The sequence below is a fragment of the Gasterosteus aculeatus genome, chromosome 10 (assembly GCF_964276395.1).
Source record: "Gasterosteus aculeatus chromosome 10, fGasAcu3.hap1.1, whole genome shotgun sequence".
Classification (NCBI taxonomy): domain Eukaryota; kingdom Metazoa; phylum Chordata; class Actinopteri; order Perciformes; family Gasterosteidae; genus Gasterosteus; species Gasterosteus aculeatus.
The window spans coordinates 2,339,593-2,355,864 of NC_135697.1; the positions used below are offsets into that span (position 1 = coordinate 2,339,593).

Consider the following 16,272-nt stretch of genomic DNA (forward strand, 5'->3'; position numbering starts at 1 on the left):
GACATGGTTACTTTTACTTCATCCACAACAGTATCACGACTTATCTAAAGGACTCATTTTCATATGTATTAAAGATCAATAGTTGCACGTGCACTTTTGGAAACCCTTTTTGTAGCATCACGTTTGACCTTTTTCTATTGAAATGCTTCTTTCATCAAAATGAGACGAGGTGTGGAAAAGACGCTGCATCAGTGTCACTTCTGTTGTGCTTTACGCTGCATCAGTTGCTCTTTCTAAAGAAGAGAAGCCTCCATTATGTGCCAGTGAAGCCGATCTATCCTGTGACTCAGTCACAAGAGCTCGAGCTGGTTGTGTCTTGGATGAGTCAGGTGCTCAACGGATGCACAACACGGCACAGAAAGTGAAAGCAAGAAGAGCTCAGCACTCGGTGGTGCACAACGAAAGCTGCTCAGCGCATCCGCACATCCAGAGACACACATTTACAGAATGCACTATATAGGTGACAAAAGGTTTCAGGATGCACATTCATCTTTTCTAGACAATCATCTGTATTTTAAATTCACCCTTTTTTTCCAATGTTCAACTCACGCTGACGGCCATTTTGGGTTTGTGATGAGAAGATGTCACTAAGATGGCGTGTGCCTTTTGCCCTTTTTTCTAACTCCACGCCTCCTGCCACTGGAACCTGCGGGCAGCACTCAGGGTTGTAGATGGGAAGCAGCCAAGTTCATATAAGATAAGATCTGTGAGCCTGTGAGTCTGTGAGCCGGGGTGTATCTCCAAAGCGTCACCTTCATTAGAATGATGAATAATAATTCGTCCATAGCAGAACCAGACTCACAGTGAAGCATGTGATTATTAATCAAGTAGGGGGACACAAATGTTTTAAATGTACATTAAAATACAGTAAACTGGTTGGGTGTTCATGTCATAGACCCATTCATTTAGGAATCCCTCACACTCATGATGCGTGACGTTATAAAAGTCTTGCAGGAGTCCAAGAGAAGCAACAGCAGCACGTGTGTGGACACGTGACTTCAGTCCCCATTTTGTGGAGACGTCTCAACAAGATGGCGGTTAACGTTGCCGATGCTGAGCCTGAGCTTTGTCAATAGAGGGGGTTGGTGTTTTGGCACAACGCCTGATGTCACTTCCGTGTTTTTATGAAATGTCACCAGGCAACTTTCCAAAAAGCCTCACTGACAGAAGCAAACAAAGGGCTGGTAGTCCGGGGCTTTCCAGGTCGCTCACACAACAAAGACACACCTCAAGTCACAGTCAGACCAGAAATACAAGCACCAAACAAACACTAATGTGTGGTTACAAAAGCTCCAACGCCTCAGACTACTAACCAGTATAACCAATTCACAATCACCACGATAATAGTAAAATGTATTAAGTGCTTCCCTCGTTTTCACTGCACGGCGCGACTCCGTGTGACTCATGAATAAAACCTGCAAACTCTGCTAAACCCCATGAACATTGAACCATGGAACTTATTATACTTTGCTTTGACTTTGTCCCGAATGAATGAATTAACTTTACATGCACAGAATTCAGCATAAAGGGATTTACACATTTTTAAATACCATGTGCGTCATATGAAGGGGCAGCCGGGCTGTTCAGCGCCCTACAATATAAGGAAGTACTTTGAATCAAATCCTTTGGGAGAGACAGTGTGAGTTGCGTTATCTGATTTTATTTTGTGTTGAAACCCTGCCAGCAGCATTCTGTAGCTTTACTGCTTTTGGTAGATCGGCATGAAAAGGGTTACAGAATCATGCTTGAAGGAGGCAGTTCTGGTCAATGAATTATACTGAGCTTTACAGTCCAGGTCCATATCTGAAATCATTTATTAATCTAGTTTGACTAGTTCATAACATCCAATGTCATTTCAACATACTAGATAAGAACAGAAGCATAGTAATAGAGTTGAGGAGGTTCCACGTCTTTTAACTGAAAATCATTCTTTTATTTTTAATATTCACACAACATTTACATAATGAATTTATAAAGGTATGTTTGTACATGTTCAGTACGTGTGTGTCCAACGTGGTCCCACAGAACCACCGTCTCACAGACGGGTCCAGGGTGACAGCGGTGGGTCACTGTGCTGGATTTTCCTCTTCAAAGAGCTCCTCCCTCAGTCGGTAGTAGCTCCCCTTCAACTCCATCAGTTCCTGGTGAGTCCCTCGCTCCTGAACTCTGCCGCCATCGATCACAACAATCTGATCGGCCCTCTGGATGGTCCTCAGCTTGTGGGCGATCACCAGCAGGGTCTGGTTAGGACAACTGGCCAAAGCCTGGTGAATCTGTGCAGGGTCAAGGACACACATATTCCTCTTTCAGTGCTTCTCTGTGTTGTTGAGTTGGTGAGAGCAGAGTCACCAACCCCTCTGCAAACCACTTATCCTGCACACAGGGTCACATGGGGGCTGGAGTCTATCCCAGCCAACTTCAGGCAATAGACACGGTTCACCCAGTATGGTTGAAAATGTATCTACTTTTCTTGTATATTTGATTAAATGTTTATCTTCATCGCTCAATGCTCATCAATTAATTGAGCAATGATGTGTGCAGCACTTTCTCTCTACTGCACATAAATACTTAGAAGTAATTGATACAGAACTTTTCTGAAATACTCAGCCAGGGACTTCTGGCCCTGAGGGATGTTAAGACGTACCTTGTTTTCACTGGTCATGTCCAGAGAGCTGGTTATTTCATCCAGAATGAGGACCTGTGGCTGCCTGACCAGAGCTCGAGCGATGGCGATCTGCTGCCTCTGGCTCTTAGATAGTTGGCCCCCACCCTCACCCACCTCTGAGAAATGGACATCATGAAATCACAACGGATTGAGGTGAGTCGCCCGGGTTGGACCATGACTGAGCACTGCTGGCCCTGTTGTCACCGTGTGCGTCGCTCAAGCTGATGCGAGATGCTCACGATTATGCTGCGTTTGTCTGTAATACATGTAATACTTGACTGGGTTCTTTACATGGCTCATAGGCAATAAAGCAGTTCCTCCAATGTGAGGGATGACTTTACTGATAATTCCTCCTGGTCATTGTGAAGGTTAGTCTGTGGCTTTTTACAGGTTACACTTGCATGCTCCATGATTGACACTCGTTACCTTTTTGATTCTTCACGGTTCATTTAGTTTATTTTCCCTAAGTTCCAGCATTAATCTCTACAAATGATGTATTCTTTGCTTTTCTTTTTAACAGTAAAAAAAGGTTACCTGCATCGTAGCCCTTCTCCAGCTTCATGATGAAGTCGTGTGCGTTGGCTTTGCGTGCTGCTTCCTGGATCTCATCCAATGAGCATTCAGCGAGCCCGTAGGCGATGTTGTCTCTGATGGAGCCAGAGAAGAGGACAGGCTCCTGGCTCACCAAAGCAATCTGTCAATCACACTGTCATCAGCCTTCAGTTCCCAGGACCCCTCTGGCCTCAAGGTATCGGTGCATGTATGGTTTCTAACTGATGTTTCTTCTTGTTGCACTTTCCACTTTGCTCCAAATGTAACCGTTGTGGTACTAAACTAAAAAAGGATATTTTTTTTCCCAATATTTTTTTAATTTAAACACAGATAAGAGACAGAAATTGTCCAAAGCAGGAGAGTGGTTTGCGTGATCAAAGCCGTAATGCTGAATCACCTTCTTGTGGAGGAAACGGTGGTCATAGGATTTCAGTGGTTCGTTGTCCAATAGGATTTCTCCGTCCTGCTGCTCATAGAAGCGCTGCAGCAGACTCACACATGTGCTTTTCCCTTTTCCAGATGTTCCCACCAGCGCTGTCATCTGACCTGACTTCAGCTCCAATGAAAAGTCCTAAAAGAGGAGATGAAACAGAAAATAGTTTTGTTTTTGTAGCTTATTGTACATTAATTTATAGGCAGCTGTAGATACTGAGGGAACCCTTGTGTACATTTACTTTAGCTTGTCACTTTAGACTCATCCCGTTTTTCCGCTACTGAAATTCATGCTAAAGAAGTCCCCTCTCTGGCGGCATGAGCTCACCTGCAGTACTGTTTTGTCGGGGTAAGTAGGATAGGCGAAGCTGAGATTGCGGAAGACGACGTTCCCTGTCAGCTGATCCGGTTTGAGTTTCCCCTCCATGCTGACCTGAGCTTTACGGTCCAGGTACTCAAACACTTTCCCAGCAGCCCCCACCGAGTTCAGCATGTCGCCAAAGATGTAGGTCAGTGTCTAAAAAGAACATGAAACTGAGCACTTGATGACGTCATCTTTACCTTTATATAGTGAAGGCGGAATGTTGAATAGGAATATTTATGCATGCAATCATGTGTAGTCTTTTAAACTAAGAGCCAAATATCATAACACATGATAACCCAACATGACACCACAAAGAGTTTGTTTCTATCATCTTTAAATAAAACATAAGAAAACCCAGCAGTTATCTACCCTGATGTTGTCTCCAAGATCTGACTGGTAGAGGATGAAGGAAACCAGGTTTCCAGTGGTCATCTGTCCACTCCGGATGAACAGCCTGCCGTAGTACATCATGACCACCTGCATGCCTAAGCCTGTCAACTGTACACACACACACATTGTTACATGAGGTGATGTACAAGTATATACTCAGAAGTACCTGTTGTACAAAAAAACTACAAACTTCTCACCCTGCGTGCGAGAAGGTAAACAGCTCTGACAGCGTTCTGGCGCGTCTTCAGGATGTGTGTGTCCATCAAGCGGTCGTCATAACGACGGGCTTCGTGTTTCTCTGTGTTGAAGCTACGTAGCACATGAATACTGGACACCACCTCGTTCACGACTTCATTTGCCAGAGCCATGGAGTCGTGCACTGCCAGGGACAGCCGCTGGGGAGGAAGACAAAAGTCTTCTCAGTATTAAGTCACGGGTGGATATCTTATATTAGAAACGTTAAAAAGACGGATGCTGATACAATAAAATGTCCTAAAATATCATAACGTGATGTTCAATTATGAAGTAAATAGAGGTTTTCATAACGAACTCCAGTGGTTGGAAAAAAACTACAGCTTTTGTCCACAGGAAGCGTCAAAATCAACACGAAAGGAAAGTTCAACATAAAAGCTTTGAGCTGAATAAGATAAAGGGGAAAAAACAGTTCTATATGTTATAATCATACACAAAATATGAGCAATCAACAAATGTTGATTTTTGATTCATTGCATCATTTGTCTTTTAAAAGACATAAGCACCTTTCGGCTACATAAAATAAAATAGCTTTTTTGTGATGGAAAACAGGTAATCAAACGATCCTTTGGATCCCCGAGTTAATTCAATGTTTCTCATGAACCTGCCTTTCACCTGGTAGTGTGTGTCATAGATGTTCTGAATGAGGCTGGTGATGGGCACCTCCATCAATACCAGGAATGTGAGCTTCCAGGAAAGATTCATCATCAGGGAGATCATGCCCAGCGTCTTGATGAACGTCCTCAGCAGCACGTTGACATTGAGACACACCGCTCTTCCCATCAGGTTGGTGTCTTTAGACAACCTTGATGTGATTTCCCCTACACAGAAAATACAGAGCTTACATTCTGTCCTCTTCTGTTGTTCTGTGATGTTCTTGTTCTATGACAATCTCATGTTCTGAAATGCCTCCTGTCCTGTCTTTATTGTGTCTTGCCATGACTTGTTCCATTGGCCATGTCCATTGATGAAGTATTCATACAGTAAACTGTATGTGCGTGTAATACGAGAGCCTCACCTGTCTTTGTTGTCTCAAAGAACCCAATCTCCTGTCTGGTCAAAGCCCCAAACAGCTGGACTTTAATTCTGCACGTGAAGGCACTGATGGCGCACATTAAGAAACCTCCTCTGCAGCCTGCACTAAAAGAGCTGACGGATCATAAATAGACAGTTACATGTTACGTTGTGAGCTACAGGCGCATTCCCTGGATGAGTGAGAGTGAAGAGGGGGACGAATTGTCCTATACCTGCCCAGAGAGTATAGTCCCATGAAAAGAAGCGCAGATACAAATTCATTGGGCCGATACTGAGTGCCAAGGATGTCGATGACTCTGCCAGTGTAGAACGGGATGAACATCTCACCTGAGTGGATGCAGAATATACAAAGTCACATACTGAGTGAAAATCAGCATCATATTAGCATCATCATCGATGTGGTCCAGCGTATCCCAACAGCAGAGTACCAACTGTTATAAGGCTAAGGCCTAAATTCACAGTGAGAATTGAAGATATCTGAAAATAAGAACGATGACCTTTTAAAAAGTTAAACAATGTTCATAGTTGTGAGTTTAGGCCAATTTAAAGAGATGCTCAGTCTTAGCATCTCTTTAAAGGGGCCTGAAGTGCACTGGAACAAGAGTTATTTACTCATTAGTAGATGATAACGTGAATCCTGTACTGGAATGACATCCTCATCCTCATCCTGTGACGTAGGCCGATACTCACACAAAACTGCCAGCGTCAGCATCAGCAGCCCCCCAAGGAGCAGCAGATATTCGGGTTTGTACAAGGCCAGGACTCTCAAAAACAGCACTCTGGCCTTCTGTTTCTTCTCTTTACCGGCGGCAGCATCTTCCGCGTCCGGCACGGTGATTTCCCAAAACAGCGCACCGACCAGCGACGCTGCGGCGCAAACGAGCCAGCAGCGCGCATCCGCCGACGGGCCGCATTCGGTCTCCTCGCGGTAGAGCGCTTTGGTTCCGGTCTCAAACACCGCGGGCAGCAGACTGTGCGACGCGATAACGCGGATCAGCAACGGGTTGAGATCTCCGAGGGTGAGCAGAGTCACGGCGCTCAGTGCCGAGCAGCGGAGAGCCGCGTGGAGCCAGAGACGCGCAAAGTGTCCAAACACGCTGCGAGTCGCCACCAGTCCCGCTGCGTAAAACAAGGACAGGTCCACGCAGACTGCGGACACCAAAGCGATGCCTTTGCGGGTTACTTTTGCCATATCGGCTGTCGTCATGCAGCTACAGTCGTCTGCATAACCTTCTCTGTCGCTGCAGTCTGATGTTTGGTCCACTTTCACTTTCATTGTCTGGTGTCCCCGAAATCCTAACGGCTCCCTATAGAACTATTTTGGGTTCCTAAACTGAGTGGGTTACACATGTAAACTATCTTTTATTATCACTAACTTCACGAGAAAATTTACACCAGCATTAAAGTCCAAAGCCATTCATTGTAAATAAAAACAAAAATAAAACAGTAAATCACACAGGCTTTTATTTTTATTAAATTGCACATAAAAGAAAATCATATAAAAAAACGATAAAGTATAATCAGAAAGCATGTAGACTTTTGTTTAGGCAGGATGACCAACAATCAACCGCTTAGGCTTCTTACTTTAGTCTGATTAGCAGTGAAGATAAGAGGGAATAATAATGTGAATAACAAACTTGACTTTAGATGCTTGTGACACTAAATACCTCTTTTATTTACTTTTACTTTTTTGCCCTCCATTCTTATCCTTCAAAATAAAACCCACAAAATATCGTTTCATGTATTTGCTAGACATTCAGTTTGTAAAGGCCTTAAATAATGTGTTTAATGTGTTATTGTTATGCAATTGTTTTCTTTAATCAGATGCAAAAACTAGATAACAGCAAAGACGTATCAGCCTTTCTCTCCCCATATTGGCTTCGGCCATTCAAAAGCAAATATCTGTCGGCAACTAAATAAAACATTACTCTTAATTGATCAAATAAGAGTTTGTTTGTTATAATTATCTAAATAATGAACCACAAATTACTTTTAGATTTTTAATGACATAGCGTATCACAGAGCCATGCAATGATTAGATTTGAATTAAACTTTTTAGTAAGTATTTTGATGTGGTGCTTTTCTAGTTGATAAGCTGCATGAGCTGACAGAAGAACCAAAGTATTGTGAGCAAACTGAAAAACTAGTTGCATCCCGCACAGCAGCAGCTTGGCAGACCAGAGACGAGGAAATAGGAAATAGGAAGTGTCACTGGTCAAAGAAGGTGGGTAAGTCATTTCCTAGAACCACTTTCTCCTCCGTGCCGTGTTCATCGATGGACACAATATAGGCCACGCCTCCACTGGAGCCATCGCGGTTTATCGCCAAAGACAGAGCTGCGAGAGGAAGAGGAGAGAAGGCGTGAGGAAGGAGAGGAGAGGTTTTATTAGACAACATGTGTCACCTCACATAAATAAAACAAGCAGTCAGTAGGAAGCAAATGTCTGGTGTCTCTTTCACATTCAAATAAACCGTCTGAGGAAAAAAAAATCTTTGTGTGGAGAAAACCAACGTACTGTTGACAACAAACTGCTGGCACTCCTCCTTGCTCATGCCTCCGCGAAACTCAGCATCAACAAACCCATAAACATATGAGCTTCCAGAGCCGCCCACGGCAAAGGGCTGCCTCGTCAGGAGACCACTCAGGGTGGCAAACACCTGGGAGAGGTCAAAGGGCACAGGAGCAGACAGGAGCAAGTCAGATGAATGGACTCCTGTAACATCATATCTGTTGGCTGGATGGGATTTTATCTTTGATGTGCAACCTTAACGCCACTTTAGCCCAAGTAGCAGACATTCATTTTGACATCATTAACATGCCCCGGTAATCTTTCTTGTTAATGGCTTGAATCTCTGCCATGTTTTTACTGACCTGTCCCCCGTCTCTTCTGTCCCAGCCGGCCACGATGAGATGGGCCGACAGCTCCTCTTTGTACTTGTACGAGATGTTCCTCACCAGAGTGGCCGCTGAGCGAACCTGTGGGTCCTCATCGATCTCGATACTGACGGAGGGAGGAAACAGGATATCCAATGAAAACAGCCCAAGATAAACGCTGTACCGTGGTACTGAATGTGTCTTCACCTGTGGACATCGAGCTGGTAGTGGACGACCTCGGCGATGGTCTGAGCGTCGGCTGCAGAGCCGGACAGAGCACAGTAGATCTTGTCATGGAGGGGAGACAGCTTGTTCATCACCCGGTTCACCACCGACGCCCTGCAGGGAGGGAGGAACAGGGGGAGTTTGGCTTTGTGCAAATGCATCTGCACCCTGCTACTTTTTGTATTTCTGGATGGAAGCTCAGCTGTGTGTCATTGTCTCAGTAACAATCAACACCCAGCATGCAACGCTACTGACAGCACTTCATTTCTACTCTATAGAATTCTACCCTCTGATTCCAGTGTCTTCATTGTGTGATCTTTCTCTGCTGACATTTATTCCTTAAGGCTCCGTAGTTCCACGTGTAACCATCTGATTGCCCACAGTTAAGTGTACTTGTCTAGCAGACTATCCTGTTACAGTAGCCACTATTATTTTATTCCATGTGTCCATCCAGCAACATTGGTGGATCCAAATGTTGTAAGAAAAACTAATCATCCAAAATAATGTGAAGTGTGTGGGTATTTCTCCAAGTAGGCCGCTGACTGGTCGATACTGTGATGCATTGAGTGGGCCGGTCTGACCTCGGGCCACGTCCCCCCCCCAGTCCGCCCCTGAGTACTTGTATGTCTAAACTAGTGACACCGCATGTTAAAGACGAACAGGTGGAAGGATTTAGTGTCAGTAAGCATTCATGCAAATACTATCTAACACATATAATACTATGTTTCCTCAGAGAGAGAGGCGGTATCATGCAGGTAGAACTGGACCGCGCATGCAGACGCGCACGCACGCGCACGCGCGAGCTCACCCTGCAGACACTCTGGAATCAGACCCCAGCACGACCCCTCCGTCAAACTCTACGGCGATGATGGTGGTCTGCAAACAGAGGTAGAGGTCCTTCAGGGTTCATATGCAGCGGTTCTCGGCGCGGTCTCCGACGTGTAGGACGTCTACTTACTCCGGTCTTCACCTCCTGAGACAACCACTCCGTCCCCGTCTCCTGCAACATGCTGATCCGCTTCTGGTACCGACCGAGCGATGTGGAGCCAAACGTTGACTCGAGCAGTCCGGGTTTACGACGTTTTCCTCGGGGAGCCTCTTTGAGTCTCTGGACGTGTTCTCGACGCGTTTGTCCGCACGTCACACGGACTCCATGTTGTCCTCAATCAAATCGAAATTGAAAGTGAAGTTGTTCCTCCTGCAACGAGCTGCAAACACGGACAGTGTGTCCCGATTTGCACTGAAATGCACTTAAACTCAGCGAACATTGAGTCCTCTTTGAGGGGGGGGAACAAATCAGTTGTCAAAGCCTTTATAAAAGTGTTATGAAACGTGTAAATAACTCATCACAGCAATAAATGTTGATTAACAAGAAGAACGTTTTTTTGCAGTATGATAGAACTAGAAAGAATAGATAGTTGACCTCTGACAAACGTATTTATTGTACAGCGAGTGTAGCTGAGTGTAGGAAGAGAATCGATTGAGATGACTTCATTGTTTACCAGCTACCCAGCAGCCTCTCTGCCTCACTTCTGGCCTCCAGGGGACCATCTGTCCAAGAGGACAGCAGGTCGGCTGAGTTAAGGGGTCCGTTCCTGGGGAGCAAAGTCTCCTGCTTAACAGGTGTGAAGCCCCCTTTCTTGGTCAGGTGGTGATACGCGTTGGTTGGGTCCAGTTTAAGGGGACACGTTACCAGACGTCCCCGAAGACGCTGGAGACAGACGGTTAGCTGTTAGCTGTAGCAACGCCAAAGGACTCCAGTGTGGGGAGTCACTCACTATTATTATAATAAATAAAAGTAAAGGAGTAAAAAGGAGGAACAACAACAATGGAGCTACAACCATAAAGTGTTTCTTCACAATCCAGATAACATCCAATACATTTTCTTTCCATCAAATAATTGATTTAAAAGCTTTACAGCTACAGCGGAGGACGACAGAGCTCTAAACAGAAAGCAGAACATTAACTGGATTGATTGTATTGACACATGTTGGACTGTGTCTTTTTATTCTGGTCCCTCCGACACTTTTGATTGACGAACTCGTCTTTAAGTGCGTTTCAGACTGTGTGACGTACTAACTGTTAGATTGTGGGCCACAAAGTGAATCCACAGCCATGAAATAGTCAAAACAAACGCTCTGCATCCGAGTACATTCAAACCATGAACTGATTCAGGAAACAAGGACGGTCATTTGTAGAACACGTCGTATAATAATGATGAATATATTTTAAAGCGCTCAACAAATAGAAAGTAGTACAAACCATTTTTACAATGTAGAATCTTCATTTATATTTCAAATATTCCCAAACATGTAAAATCAACTACACAAAATGTGATCTGGAAGAAGTAAAAGGCTGATGGAGCCGTTAATTACAAGAGATGGAAGTAGCATTTTGTCATTTTTTAGGATATTGATTTTATAACAACTAGTTTTCACCAGATCAATGAAACTTATCACCACTGTTTCCACATTTACAATTTGTCGTTGGCAGTAAACTAATCATGTTCATTGTCTTGTTCTTAAGGAGTGTGTGTGTGTGTGTGTGTGTGTGTGTTACATCCCAGTCCTATACGGTACATTATTGATGAGATTGTGGATCATGAAATTCAAACAGTTACTGACATAAAATTCATTGTTTGTTGGACGCTGTCACTCGTTGTGAAACTTGGGCAGCTTGTTGCCGGGGACAACCACGTGCTCCACCCCAGTTTCCGTGATGACCACAAGGTGAGCCACGCCTCCGCTGACGTTGTCTCTGCCCATGGCGAGAGCCAGAGCTGTGACCCAGAGAGAAGCAAAGGGAGGACAGAGCAGGGGGGGGACGGACAGCAAGCAGGACAAATAAAGGTTTAACAACTGACGGTAAGCAGCATGCAGCGTTTATACACCTCCTAAAGGCTGCATGGGCACCAACTACAACATAGATGTACATCAAACCAATTTGAGTGCAACCAGAGGCCTTTGTCCCGGCTGAGCTGTGGTTGCCCTCAAATTGAGTGTTTTTCATTTCTAACTGTAACAAACCGAACAAACAACCAACAAAGACTTCTTCTCATTTTCTGCATTATACTGGAATCGTAGAAAAAACACAAAACAAGTATCAGCGTATTTAGGTCTGCGCGCTCAAGTAAACGAACACGACAGTACCATTAGTGGCAAACTGCAGGCATTCCTCTCTGCTCATGTTGGGTTTGTATTTGGCGTCGACGTAGCCGTAGATGTAGGTGCTGCCTGAGCCTCCGATGGTCACCGGCTGACCGACCAACATCCCACCAAGAGGCACCACGTACACCTGGAGAGGGACGCAGGGTATCAGGACTGCAGCCACACGCCAGTAGGTGGAGTTACTTTGGACCGCTGTGTCTCTGCTTCCTGTGTGACTGTCACCCCGACCAGCCCCCACCTGAGGGCCCTTCTTCCTGTCCCAGCCTGCTGTGATGAAGCCCGCCTGCAGCTCCTCTTTGTTGTTGTAGCACAGTTCCTGCAGCACCGATGCTGCTGCTATCACCAGTGGAGGGGTCTCCATCTGGACACTGTGGAATGGGGGGGGGGGGGGCATTTCCACGATGAAGAGACTTTGAAACTATTATTTTGGGCTCTCTAATGATTTTTTATAGCTGTCAGTGTAACAACTAGTTTGTTAGTTGGTTTTGGACAAAACTCTGTCAACTGTCTTCTCCTCTTGGAGGAATAAAAATATGATTAACAAATTATTATTTTAATGAATGATGTGAAAATGGGATTCAGCTGACTTGCTTGTGCGCATAGTTGCTAAACATGTGCTGTTGTATTGATATGCGTGTGTGGCACCTATGGAAGGACAGGTGGAACTTTGCAGCCTTGGTGACGGCCTGAGCATCTGCTAGTGAGCCGGCCATGCAGCAGAAGATCTGGTCATGAACCTGGACCACCTTGTTGATGGTCTTAGATGACACATATTCCCTGAAGAGAGAGAGGACTGTGATGAAGAGACTTGGATCACCGGCCCTCGGTTGTGTTCCTCCACCACAGTCACAGCGACATTCCTGTTTCTTACAAATATGTTTAACAATGTCGGCATCTGCAGTGTATCTTCCCAGCACGCTCACCCTCCAATGGAAGCCCTGGAATCTGAACCAATCACAACCCCTCCATCAAAAGTGGCAGCCAGGATGGTGGTCTGGGGGAGAGAGGGGGAGGGGGGGGAGGTTCTCACATGCAAGTAATGAATAAGTAGTTACATCAAGCCAAACGCAGCAGGAGGCTTACGTGTCCATGTCAGCCACTCTGAGCGCCGCCGCTATGCATTATGGGATTTAGAGTTTCTGGGCGGATTTTTAAAAACAGAATAAATGTGTAGCCTGTCGCTTTTTTGCATATTCCGTTCTAGAAGATGTTGTACAGATGTGACTCGTTCAGGTCCAACGTGCAAACACCTGGGATGTTAAAACACGCGACAGGTCCGGTCCTCGTAGTGTTTGGTTTCCTTTCAGGTAACTTAAAGTCTCACCTGTTCATCCGCAGAATCACGTATCGATCATTTCATCCTTCAGCGGGTTCTACGGTGACACTAAGGAGCCGGTCCGGGTTTACTCACCCCTGTGCTGACTCCTCGGACCCGCGAGTCCACGCTGCGTTTCTCCATTTTCACAGCAAAACCGAAAGAGAAGAAGGAGGCGACGCTCCGAACAGCGACCTCAGGCGCATCGAGACGCGCAGAGGAGCCGCAGACCAGGATCCACTATGGCGCTATCAAATGTCCTCCACGCTCCTGCAGCGGGGTTCAACTTCGACCACGCAGCCAGGTAGGAGCTTCTGTTTGGCTCATAGGCAGCAGATTGTGACTTAGATAGAAAAACCAATGAAGCTGTGTTACTCACGCAGCTTTCAATCCATTTGAGATGCAAAGTGAAAGTAACTTTCCCTGCTTGTTTGTCACGTTGATCAATGAAACGACTTAGTGGTGATTTGTCCATATTATATATATATTACATACATGCATAAGTTGACCCCTGTCTCTCCCTCCCTCTCCAGGAATGCTGAGTTAGAGGGTCTGTTTGATGCACAGATACCTAAAGCTGTGAAAACAGGCACCACCATAGCGGGAGTGGTGTTCAAGGCGAGTACACACACCTGTGTACATCTGCATTTACCCTGAATTGCATTATTTAACCCTGTTAAAGTCGACCACACTGTTTCCTTTCCCTGTCATCTCTGCATAACTGAACAGGACAGTCCGTGTTAACAACAATGATGATGAATACATAAATACACTGAGGGGATCTGCCCAGTGTATCACAGCACTGCTGGGGCCTGTTTAGCTCCAGTGGGACCACTGAGATTTAAATGTCTTGTTCTAGTGTAAAGCAAAGTGTATAATTGTATAACAATTAGAGTAACACACCTCCCGCTCGGTGTGTGTGGGTGCAGGATGGAGTGGTTCTGGGAGCAGACACAAGAGCCACATCCAGTGAAGTAGTGGCTGACAAGATGTGCTCCAAGATCCATTACATTGCTCCAAATATATAGTAAGTCCTGTATGCGACACACTGAAAGTACCAGGAGATCCACCTTTAAAATACTCTCACTGTTATCAGAATGAAACGTATGTTCCTTTTTGTGGACATAAGTCTCCTTTACTTGTGATTTCCTACATATCCCAGAATGCCGTAGTGCCCTCAGATTAAGAACTTAGGTCCTTGTTCTAGTGGTGCATTCTGCACTATTGAGGCTACTGCAGGAGATGGAATAAGTCGCTGCGACTCTTTGGGTATAATGGATTTCTATGACTGCTGAAGCAAAACAGTTTCAGAAAGGATGCCGCAGTTCCTCTACTCTCTCTTTCCCAATTCCCTGTAGCTTTTTGTCATATTTTCCCTCAACTCTCTATTCACAAAACACTCCTTCCTCTCCTCCTAGTTGTTGTGGAGCAGGAACAGCAGCAGATACAGAGAAGACCACTGAGCTCCTCTCCTCCAACCTCACCATCTTCTCCCTGAACAGCGGGAGGAACCCTCGTGTCGTCATGGCCGTCAACATACTCCAGGAGATGTTGTACAGGTTTGTGTAGCACATGAGCTTGTATCCAACGGTGTGTGAATGAGTTAAAGTACCCGTTAAAAGCCCTGTTCTGATCCGTGTGTCCCTCAGGTATCACGGCCAAATTGGGGCCAGTCTTATACTGGGAGGAGTAGATTGCACTGGGAACCACCTGTACACGGTGGGGCCGTACGGCAGCGTGGATACGATGCCGTACCTTGCAATGGGTACGTGTGTGATGGAACAATATTCTCTAAGCATCGTGGCTCTATAACATTCACCGTTTTGAATAACATTTGAGTTTGCTGGACTTATTCAACCGATTCCCTCTCAGACCACATGTGTGTTTCCTCCTGCAGGCTCTGGGGATCTGGCTGCTCTGGGGATTCTAGAGGACGGGTACAAACCCGACCTGGAGGTACGCCTCCTGGACAGCTGTTGTTACACACTGTGACAAGGATTGATAGTCAGGATAATATGGAAAATGTTTTAAAAAAGCATTTATTTCTGTCACTATTGGATGACAAAATATTAAAACTGTTATTTGGGGAATTTCTCTCTCTGTCATTTCCCTGAATTCTTGTAACTCTCAGCTGGACAAGGCGAAGGAGCTGGTGCGTGCCGCCATCCACGCGGGAGTCATGAATGACCTCGCCTCAGGCAACAACATCGACATCTGTGTCCTCACCAGAGAAGGAGTGGACCACATCAGACCGTACCAGGTGTCACAGTACAAAGACAAAAGGTACGAGTGTGACTGAGTTCTGCTGCATGGGTCGATTCTTAAAGGAGCTGTGTGCAGGATTCAGTCTCTGGTGATGAGGCTGCAGATTGTTTCCCTTCCTTTCCAAGTGAGTCAAATGATGTAAAACAAGGACGGCTCTCTAGAGCCAGTATTCAGTCTGTAGAAACATGGCTGCTCATGGAACTCCATGAAGAGGAGCCGCTCCTGTAGATATGAAGGGCTCATTCAGAGCTTGAGGAAACACATGATTCTTAGCTTCAGGTGATTATACTTCAGTGAGAACATGCTATGAATACTACATTTACTTTCTTCATGAATACCTCTAACTCTACACACTGCGACTTTAAAGGTTTCCCTCTCAGAGCGGTAGATATCAGACTGTATGTGATTATACAATAACATGTTTGCTTTTCAGTTATTGAATCCCTCTAACCATCTATTCTTCTATTCTAGGAAAACAAAATACAAATATGGTGCAGGCACAACAGCGGTTCTGACGGAGAAAGTAGTCCCTGTAAAGCTGGAGGTTGTAGAGGAGACTGTGCAGCGGATGGATACAGCCTGATCCGCGATGCAGTCACACCTTATAACAACACGTTTAGCAGAAAAGTGTGAAGGCTTTTATTGTGTTGCTTGGTCATGCACTTAAAAAATAAAATGCAAGCAGTGAAAATCAGTTAATAAACATTGTCATGGTTTCTATTCTTCACTGTGAGG

At 45.2% G+C, this 16,272-nt stretch overlaps 4 protein-coding genes across 6 annotated transcripts; 1 reads left to right on the forward strand and 3 right to left on the reverse strand.

Annotated features, from left to right (window-relative positions):
- Window positions 1–1,911: 1,911 nt before the first annotated feature.
- Window positions 1,912–7,132, reverse strand: LOC120825979 (antigen peptide transporter 2-like). Of its 2 annotated transcripts, none has more exons than XR_013450786.1 (11): window positions 6,381–7,132; window positions 5,903–6,017; window positions 5,674–5,804; window positions 5,271–5,476; window positions 4,601–4,798; window positions 4,383–4,511; window positions 3,978–4,166; window positions 3,615–3,788; window positions 3,200–3,359; window positions 2,645–2,921; window positions 1,912–2,273 (listed from the first exon to the last, which is right to left on the reverse strand). XR_013450786.1 is itself a non-coding variant. In XM_040187875.2 (11 exons), the coding sequence occupies exons 1-11, from the start codon at window positions 6,964–6,966 to the stop codon at window positions 2,067–2,069; spliced, it is 2,232 nt and encodes a 743-aa protein (XP_040043809.2). In that variant the 5' UTR covers window positions 6,967–7,132; the 3' UTR covers window positions 1,912–2,066. The 2 variants fall into 2 exon arrangements, 1 of the variants encoding a protein (XP_040043809.2); XM_040187875.2 differs by having other exon boundaries at window positions 2,645–2,781.
- LOC120826010 (proteasome subunit beta type-9) lies at window positions 7,133–10,501 on the reverse strand. Of its 2 annotated transcripts, XM_078080714.1 has the most exons (7): window positions 10,293–10,501; window positions 9,749–9,998; window positions 9,599–9,666; window positions 8,773–8,904; window positions 8,563–8,692; window positions 8,207–8,348; window positions 7,133–8,026 (listed from the first exon to the last, which is right to left on the reverse strand). In XM_078080714.1, the coding sequence occupies exons 2-7, from the start codon at window positions 9,797–9,799 to the stop codon at window positions 7,899–7,901; spliced, it is 651 nt and encodes a 216-aa protein (XP_077936840.1). In that variant the 5' UTR covers window positions 9,800–9,998; window positions 10,293–10,501; the 3' UTR covers window positions 7,133–7,898. The 2 variants fall into 2 exon arrangements, with proteins under 2 accessions (XP_077936840.1, XP_040043850.2); XM_040187916.2 differs by lacking the exon at window positions 10,293–10,501 and having other exon boundaries at window positions 9,749–10,160.
- A 553-nt stretch (window positions 10,502–11,054) lies between these two features.
- On the reverse strand, window positions 11,055–13,503 carry LOC120826004 (proteasome subunit beta type-6-B like protein). The gene is made up of 6 exons (XM_040187909.2): window positions 13,369–13,503; window positions 12,881–12,951; window positions 12,603–12,734; window positions 12,196–12,325; window positions 11,940–12,084; window positions 11,055–11,569 (listed from the first exon to the last, which is right to left on the reverse strand). Exons 1-6 carry the CDS (start codon window positions 13,414–13,416, stop codon window positions 11,442–11,444), a joined length of 654 nt encoding a protein of 217 aa, XP_040043843.1. The 5' UTR covers window positions 13,417–13,503; the 3' UTR covers window positions 11,055–11,441.
- LOC120825995 (proteasome subunit beta type-7-like) lies at window positions 13,432–16,240 on the forward strand. The gene is made up of 8 exons (XM_040187900.2): window positions 13,432–13,576; window positions 13,806–13,890; window positions 14,202–14,299; window positions 14,691–14,831; window positions 14,922–15,037; window positions 15,170–15,228; window positions 15,404–15,555; window positions 16,009–16,240. Exons 1-8 carry the CDS (start codon window positions 13,515–13,517, stop codon window positions 16,118–16,120), a joined length of 825 nt encoding a protein of 274 aa, XP_040043834.2. The 5' UTR covers window positions 13,432–13,514; the 3' UTR covers window positions 16,121–16,240.
- The last annotated feature ends 32 nt before the right edge of the window (window positions 16,241–16,272 follow it).

Coding starts and splice junctions, on each gene's coding strand:
- LOC120826004 (XM_040187909.2), bottom strand. CDS start 13,416: ATGGAGAAACGCAGCGTGGACTCGCGGGTCCGAGGAGTCAGCACAGGG. Junction 12,735..12,880: donor TCCAGGGCTTCCATTGGAGG/GTGAGCGTGCTG, acceptor CTCTCTCTTCAG/GGAATATGTGTCATCTAAGA. Junction 12,326..12,602: donor TTCCACCTGTCCTTCCATAG/GTGCCACACACG, acceptor CCCATTCCACAG/TGTCCAGATGGAGACCCCTC.
- LOC120826010 (XM_078080714.1), bottom strand. CDS start 9,799: ATGTTGCAGGAGACGGGGACGGAGTGGTTGTCTCAGGAGGTGAAGACC. Junction 8,905..9,598: donor GATTCCAGAGTGTCTGCAGG/GTGAGCTCGCGC, acceptor CCCTCCCTGCAG/GGCGTCGGTGGTGAACCGGG. Junction 8,693..8,772: donor TACCAGCTCGATGTCCACAG/GTGAAGACACAT, acceptor TCCCTCCGTCAG/TATCGAGATCGATGAGGACC.
- LOC120825979 (XM_040187875.2), bottom strand. CDS start 6,966: ATGAAAGTGAAAGTGGACCAAACATCAGACTGCAGCGACAGAGAAGGT. Junction 6,018..6,380: donor GCTGACGCTGGCAGTTTTGT/GTGAGTATCGGC, acceptor GCATCCACTCAG/GTGAGATGTTCATCCCGTTC. Junction 3,789..3,977: donor CCGACAAAACAGTACTGCAG/GTGAGCTCATGC, acceptor CTCCTCTTTTAG/GACTTTTCATTGGAGCTGAA.
- LOC120825995 (XM_040187900.2), top strand. CDS start 13,515: ATGGCGCTATCAAATGTCCTCCACGCTCCTGCAGCGGGGTTCAACTTC. Junction 13,891..14,201: donor TAGCGGGAGTGGTGTTCAAG/GCGAGTACACAC, acceptor GTGTGGGTGCAG/GATGGAGTGGTTCTGGGAGC. Junction 15,038..15,169: donor GATGCCGTACCTTGCAATGG/GTACGTGTGTGA, acceptor TTCCTCCTGCAG/GCTCTGGGGATCTGGCTGCT.